The 8,453-nt window shown below is 39.2% G+C and overlaps 1 protein-coding gene across 1 annotated transcript; it reads right to left on the bottom strand.

Moving 5' to 3' along the window:
- Window positions 1–1,428: 1,428 nt before the first annotated feature.
- sdhaf4 (succinate dehydrogenase complex assembly factor 4) lies at window positions 1,429–7,697 on the bottom strand. Its single transcript, XM_037124966.1, has 3 exons — window positions 7,533–7,697; window positions 7,071–7,184; window positions 1,429–1,829 (listed from the first exon to the last, which is right to left on the bottom strand). Exons 1-3 carry the CDS (start codon window positions 7,609–7,611, stop codon window positions 1,720–1,722), a joined length of 303 nt encoding a protein of 100 aa, XP_036980861.1. The 5' UTR covers window positions 7,612–7,697; the 3' UTR covers window positions 1,429–1,719.
- Window positions 7,698–8,453: the final 756 nt, after the last annotated feature.

Genomic DNA, 8,453 nt, shown 5'->3' with positions numbered 1-8,453 from the left:
CCCTCGGCTCATATTCAATCAAAGAAAGCTGTAGTCAGCATCTTTATTGATCATCGATTACTATCAAAGGGTAACTCTATGCAGAAAGATATGACTTCCAAAACTTAGTTTCATAAAAAGTTACCTTGTTCATGAGTGCACCCAGGGTGCCATGCAAGCTAGGACCACTACTGTTTTCAAGGAACACATGTGATCTGCAAAAGATCTTGAATGATGGTGATTGGAGATAAAAAAATAAAAAAAAAATCTTAATTTTGCTGCAGAGCATAAGATTGGACTCTGGAACAATGGAGAATGGTCATTGTTGTGACATTGCAAAAGCTTATCAAAACGGTGCCACAGTGAATGCCTGTCGTAATCAAAGCTTAAGGTTGTCCAGCAAAATATTAGTCTGTGACTTTTTTTATGGTGCAAATAATCATGTTTAACGTCAAATATTTCACATTACATTTGTCAAGTTATAACGTAATAGTGTTTTGTTTTTTCCAGGTGTAGCTGCCATATGCTTCAGTACACACCAAATGACTGGAAAGTACAACCCATCAATAAAAGATTTGTCTCTTACTTTGGAAACACATTTCAAATCATTTGAAATGACTGAGGACACATTTTACTGCATTTGAAATAAGGATGTTACACTGCATTTAAAGAGGCATCAGTGTTTTTCCAAGCTATTGTATTTCCAGGATTCTCCCACTATTATCATAGCTCAACTCTTGAATGATCAGAACATGTAATTTTAATAAACAGCAGATTTAGATCATTGTGAAATACTTTAATCTGCTGCTGGTTCTTACTGTTGTGAATGATCAATTCATTTAATAACCCTTGATCATCAGATTTCCATCAGGCAGAGGGGCCATTGCTACCACTCAGCTACTCGCTCTGAAGAAGAATTAGGTGCAGACCTTCTTGGAAGTACTGCCAGAAGGAGAACTCAGAGATAACCTTTTAACTTATGGGATCAAAAAGTGAATTTAGCTTCATTACTGCAGCAAAGTTCAAAGAGTTCAAACACACAGATATGAAAGAGAAAAACCTCACTAGGTGCCATTGCTCACTAGTTTATGGCTAGCGTACAGTAAAGTAAAGCTGTTTGGGGTGAATAACCAGTCATGCAAGTACTGCTGCAAATCACACTCAAACTCATGTAAGTAACAGCAGGCAACAATTCACTGGTGGTTGAAGACCCATTTAACCACTATTGCTGATGAAAATCTATCTAACTGGACCCAGGTACAAATGTTCACAGAGGAGGGTAATGATTTAATTATATTTATGTTACATTTAGTAATTTACATTTAGTTTTCAAACTGTCCTTGAAGCACATTGTTACACTGAGTAAGCTTGGCGATTTTTCTGGGTTTGAATATTGTTGGAAATATTAGTGATGATGTAAGTATAACTCAACAAAATACATCCCAAATGTCTACTCATTTTATGACATTTTAATGCAGAATTCTAACATGCATCTTTAACATTCATACCTGTGGACAGAACCATGTCTCAATCTCACCTGCAACAAAACACTATCGACTGGCAAAGCATTTCTTAAGAGATTCAAATAGTGATTTTTGACAACAATTAGTTTTTTTTTTAGCATGAACACTTGAACAAATGCACATCAATACAATTTGTATCTTGTATCAGAAACTCAGACTGTTGTGTCTACATCACAAACAGTCAATGATTTGAATGGTGCCATTTATCCATAATGAACTAGAAGTCGACACAGCGACCCTTCCGCTCCCAGTCTCCATAGCGTGTGGGCTCAGGACCCCGTGGGCCCCCCTTCTCCTTGGTTACAGGGTTCACATCATCAGGGAATCCTGGGGGACAACAAGACAACAGTTCAGTTTGAAAGATAAAGCCTCAGTTAGGTTGATTCCCTTCCACAACTTTCCTTAAAACATATTAGGTCAATCAATGGAATACTGCAGTCAGCACGTCCTGTACCTTCACTGAGGTCAGAATGTTGACCTATTTAGAGCTTTTAAATATTTCAAAACCCCATGTCTGCTTGCTAGCTTTCTCATATCAGCTCATCTTTTCATAGCTAATGGAAGTCCCATATCATCATTACTACAAATGTTCCAACTCCATGTTATGTGATGTCGTTGAACATTCTGGACAATACTGTCAGTGAAAATTTAGTTGAATAGCTGTTTTCCATGTCAACAATGAACCTTCACAGAAAACTATTGTGATTGTTTTGAGGGCTATACGTTGAACTGTCAATGAATTGTATATTCATGTATTATAAATTGACGGGTGCATAAGAAAATGGTGTTTCCACCTGTGGTGCGTTGATGCTTGGTTGCTCTCCAAGATACACACAGCTCCAAGAACAATGTGCAGGACATCCTGCAATAAAGCAAGGAATCTCTTCTTTCTGTGGTTTGCATATCTCAAGTACCGTTCGTCTATCTACCTCACACTTCATACCCAAGAGAGAGTACTGAATTTAGTGCCATTTGGACAGTGAGTCGTAGAAAAGTACTTTCACATGATATGCTCTAAAAACAGAACAGCGGACCGAGAGAATGAGACCAGTGGTCCCCTTTATAAAATTTTGCAGAGAATCCACACTTTACATGTACAAACGAGGACATTTTCTAATACCAAAACATATTCAGATTTATTAAGCCTGTGCCGAACATTGTGCAATTTCCACACCCACATTCAACCATAAATGATCCATGCAAATCGTGTTATGAATATTAATGCATAGACGCGGGCCGCTGATCAATGGTTCCTTACAGTAAATCATGGCCACAACCAAGTGAAAAATGAAGAAAACCATTTTTTTTTCCTGGCACAGAAAAACAGGTGTTTGTGGGTGAAGTTGAGGTTAGAACAGTGAAAGTCGGCAAGCAACCATCATACTGCATTATGCACAGGTGTCACCATAGTATTTATATTTACATCGATCAAACTGACAGCTTCACACCTGCCAATGTGGTCATGACAATCGGTGGCATCCTCCACAGTGGGTTGTCATTTGTTATTATTTATTACACGATACATCAGAATGCAAGGCTGGATGCTGTCAAGTCTACAGCAGAGAAGTTGCATACACAAATGGCAGTGAAAACAATCTTGCACCTTCTTGAGGATGCTGGCAGGCGTAATAATGTCCCTCTAGTTCACCTGACAAGGTTGGAGATTTCAGCCAGAAAAAACAAAGGGCATTCTGATATACCTGGATAATTTATTTCCAGAGAGACCCTAGAGACCCCAGTAGCCATTGGAGACTTAATACTTCAATACTTTGCAATGAAAAATCCTGTGATATAAAAAAAAATAAATAATAATTCTCAAATATTGGGAAGTAAATGAAGGTTCAATTTCTAATCCAAGTGGTTCAAAACCTGCTTGAGGGGTTGATCAATACAACATTCTTCATATTTGAAAAAAAAAAAAACAGGCTATTAATAGCTTATGTGAATTAAATCAGAGACCTTGAAACAGCGCATACATAACAACCAAACCCAAAAATTATTTCAAAATTAAAGCCTGATGTGCACGAGCAGGCTTGGAACCACGGTATTTCTGATCGATATCACTAAATTACAAAGACGTGTGCCAAGTCACTATTCCTCACATCGCGGTGGACAGAGTTACTCGCTAATCATTACGTGGTGCAACATTTTTGCCATGCTGCCTTTCTGAAGCACGGGGAACGTTATTTCTCTAAACCAATTCAACCACTTCAGAGTGTACTGAACACTAACCTGCCCAGTCAATTGAAAGACACTTTTGCTAACCAGAGGAAGGACAAAAAGAAACTGGGGAGTGGGATGTGCGGGCACTTGCCTAGTCTTATTCACCCAGACCAAGCAGTTTTTATTAAGGAAGGTAGACGAGGAATAGCACCGAACCTAAGAACGCTTTCTCTCGACACCAAGAAATTGTTTAACGGGGGCACCTGTTTCAGGTGCTGGACAGGTTTGGTTTAGGCCAGTTTGTTATAAACTGGATTGAGCTGCTGTATTGTAACCACAGGGCCTTAGTGCTATCAAATGGAAAGATGTTTGAATTTTCCCCTCTTTTGGGCTACAAGACAGGGGTGTCCCTTGAGCCCACTTATTTTCCCATTGGAAATGAGTCACTAGCTGCTGCCACCAGAAATAAATAAATAATAAATAATAAATATAATAAGGGAAAACTGGCAGGAAACACAGAACACAAATTACCACTGGTGCAGATGACATTTTGTTAACACAAATCCATAAAAAAAAGCAGTACTAGGGTTGGGTGATGTCTGAACTGGCAGGTGACGGTGTTTCCATCATGATGGATGATGACATCGTTATTTATGCGTTTGAGGCAACGTGTCCCCTCAGTGTTGTCATAAGGCAGCAGTTGCCCATTCGTTCACCACTGTAACTGCCACTGTTTCCCACCATTGCTCTGCCATGAATCTCTAAGTGTGGCACACTGCAGAGGAAACCATCTCACAGACATACTCTGTGCCAGGTTAAAAGTGTCATCGTCTCCCTACCACATGTCCATAACTTAGCTTTGTTCAGCCTCATATGCATAAAAACAACATTGGCCAACTAGCCAAGGAAGCTGAGAGAACTGTGTATAAAAATGGCATGAGTGAGGGACACAGCAGCCCAAGCATAGAAACACTGCTGCCATTAATTTAAGTGTCTCAGGTTCATCAAAGCCTGAGCTGGTTTAATAATAAGATATTAAACCACACATAGAGACTTATAGTGCACTAAGCAGCAACATACTTTTTTTTATTTCCTCTCTCAACATATCACAAACAGCAACGGCTCTTGCCTTATAGCAACTCTGAGGCCACTCGTCACTTAATTGTGCTCCCTTCTGGGGAGCCTTTTGAATCATGATATTACGATGGTCAGGGATTAATAGTAGATGGCTGTCAGCCGTGGACTATAGATGATGGCATTGTTCATTGGACCACCCCAAGGCGGTACCTCATAGACTACCATTATTTGACTCCTCTCTTTTATCAGGCTACATGATAAACTGGGGGAAATCAATGACATTCTGAAGAGTATCAGTATGGAAGACCATTAATCTATTTTTGTTTTCCACAAATTAAATGACATTTTTTTTCTTCATTATGCATTTTAATGCATTATGCAAGTTGAAAATACAATTGTGTGAATAAAGTCAAAATGTGGAGAATTAAGCCCACTCTTCTGGTCTATCAAATCCAGTTAGAGGAGCGACTGTCTATGGCCTCTGTCATTCTACATAATTGAAGTGTAACATTCTGTGTGTAGTGTAGCAATGCCTTAAAAGTCCTAATACAGCAAACTACCTAACAGTTACAAATAATCATTTCTTCATTTCACTGTTTCTTGTAATCTCAAAAGGTCAAATGTAATCTTGAGATGTCAATTTAATTCTCAACAATTCAACTTTACTCTTGACATTTCGACTAATACTGTATATGGAAGAGTGTTAATGCCAGGGATGTGAAAAAAATGGCAGATTTTCACTTCACAATTATGTGAATAAAGTAAAATTGTCTTGAGTAGATGAATTGGTGAAATTGTACTTCACAATCAGCTTCAGTAACAACTAAATGATTTCTCTTTGAGCTCATGAACACAGTGTGGTTGACAGTGTTAAGACGAGGAATGTTTCACTCCAAGGATGTCATAATGGCAGAGACTGTAGACCTAGGCAGCTCACATGGCTGTCAGTCGCTCCCTTTCCTGGATTTGATGGACCAGAAGAGATATCTTTATTCTCGAGATTTTAACTTTATTAAAATCATATTTGAATTTTATTCTCAACATTTCAACTTCTTTCTTGTGCATTACAAACCCCCCCCCCCAAACTATTACACCCTTGGCCCTAATACTGTTCCATAAAACTGAGCTTAGCATTCTTGGGTAAAATAAGCATTTTAGAAATTACAACAGTTCTGCAAATTATGTGACATATAGAGATGTCCCGATCTGATCTGCAGGATCGGGATCGGGGTCGGCAATTTTGAACGTGGACCAAAGGCCGTTTTTTTTTTTTCTATGACAGAGCACAATTTGTGGCAGAACACAGACGCACATGCAGCGTTACTCTGGCAAACCTGTGGATAAAATGTCTGCAGTGTGAAAATAACTTAAATTATAAAGAGAAAGCAGTCCAGCGGCGATGTGTAATATCTGCAATTCAACCGTTTCTCAAGGGGGCAACAAAAGAGCTGCATTTAATACCACACATTTGGTACGATAAAATATTACACAGAAGGTAGCTCAATTGCTCTGGATAACCAGCTCATCTCCGTGGTAGAGGATCAGGGTTTTCTTCCTCATCTGGAGTTTCTAAATCCTTGGTATGCCCAACCATCTCAGCATTACATTACATTGACTCCACTTTCGATTTACAGCATGCTGGTATGCGCACTAGTTTCATGGGTCTCATACAGCAGAGCATGCAAAACAGGCAATTGAGGAGATGCTGAACACTGTGAAATGGACAAGCAATGCGTCCACGTCTTTCTATGTGACAACATATGGAATATGAAAAAAAGCAGTGGATGATATGGAGGTACCAAGCGTGTGCTGCGTCTCACATGCACTTCAGCTGGCTGTACACAAGGGTCTGCTGTCACAGCTGTATTATCTAGGAAAATGATGGGGGTCTCAGCCTGCAAAGAATAAACCACTACTGCCTGCTCTCTTATTCAGCTGTCTAAAATACATATTGCAGAAGTTCAAGATCCTAGATGGGTCTCAATTGAAAAGTAACTCACAGAGCCTTCACCAATTTAGGCATATAGGTGGAGAAATCCAAATCCATGTCAGAATCCATTCTTGCCATTTGCATGAAAAACTTGGAGGTAATCACACCAGATCAAAGGATTAAATCCATCAACCACAAAAGATAACGTGCCATTGATGGTGGACAAAAAAAAAAAACATTTTGGGAAAACCTTGGCAGAAACAGAAACTATTTTCAGTGAAGATGTGTATTTGAATATATTGCTATATAATATAATCACACATAAATAGAATATACATCCCTTTATGGTGGTGACAAGCAGTCTACACAGGTAACACTTCACCCATTATCATTCTCACTTTGCAGAACATCTTTACTCTTCTCCTCGGGGTTGTCAAACCGACCCTGCGGTGTCTTGGCTTTCTTTAGCGGTTCCGCATCATTCGCCGATCTGCTGGCGGCCCGGGAGAGCCCTGAACACAACACACCGGAAACCGCAGATAAAATGTGGATTTCAGAATAAAGCCTTGATTCAGTGCAAAGCGTTGGACACAGTCTTTCATAACATAGGACATTCATCTGTGATATAACCTAAACCAACGTTGATAGCGGTCAAAGCCTATATCGAAACTATCGAAACGAATTATAAAACATTACTTTTAATAACAACTGGACATTAAATCACCAGATTCGAGAATGTTTACATGAAAAACCCCAGGGTGTTATTGAGGCTGCATTAGCTAACACAAACAAACACACACACACACACACACACACACACACACACACACACACACACACACACACACACACACACGAACCTGTAAAGACGGACTGCACAGCTAGATTGTCATAAAGTCCGTGTCTGCTTTTTGAAGCACAAAACCGCAGAAGAGACATGTCTGGAGAACTCAGAAAAACAACGACTTTCGTCCAACTGATCTCAGTGACCCTCTAACGTTGTTTGTCGCGCTCCAATGACGCAATTTTCATCATCAACTAGCGGCAGATACAAGCGACAAGCCCATAGACATATAAAGAGTAGACGCCGCAACGGCTGCCGGGCAGGGAGAAATGCGGCGGCCATCTTGGGGCGGTCATTCTACTCCGAGTTGAATGAATGTAGGCTACTAAGAAGAACGAAGAAAGAGGCATTCCACTTCCTTCCCGTCCCTATTTGTTATCCAGGTTTTGTTTTAGTCACTCATGATTCTCTCTCTCTCATTTCTCACTCATTGACCTGATATGAGTTATATTGATACTCTATATATGATTTATATATATTTTCATATTCTCTGATATATAAATCTATCTATCTATCTATCTATCTATCTATCTATCTATCTATCTATCTATCTATCTATCTATCTATCTATCTATCTATCTCTCTCTCTATATATATATATTATATTATATTGTTATATTATATATATATGAATCATATTGATACTCTACATGATTTATATATTTTTCATTTTCTCTGATATATAAACGTATCTATAATGTGTGTGTGTGTGTGTGTGTAAAAAAAAAAAAAAAATAATAATAATAATCAAAAATCAGTTTCCATATCAGAGTTACGATTGATTAAATGCGCTGACACCTAATCGCGCCTGCTGAACAGATGACACTGAGTGGAACGGGTGACCGCCCCAAGATGGCCGCCCCAATTCTCATCAGCGCCAACAGGCAGCAGCGTTCGACGAGGCGTCTATTCTTTATATGTCTATGGACAAGCCCAT

This window comes from Acanthopagrus latus, chromosome 15 (assembly GCF_904848185.1).
Source record: "Acanthopagrus latus isolate v.2019 chromosome 15, fAcaLat1.1, whole genome shotgun sequence".
Classification (NCBI taxonomy): domain Eukaryota; kingdom Metazoa; phylum Chordata; class Actinopteri; order Spariformes; family Sparidae; genus Acanthopagrus; species Acanthopagrus latus.
The sequence above is the reverse complement of the archived record's forward strand: the minus strand, read 5'-3'. Positions and strand labels throughout refer to the sequence as shown.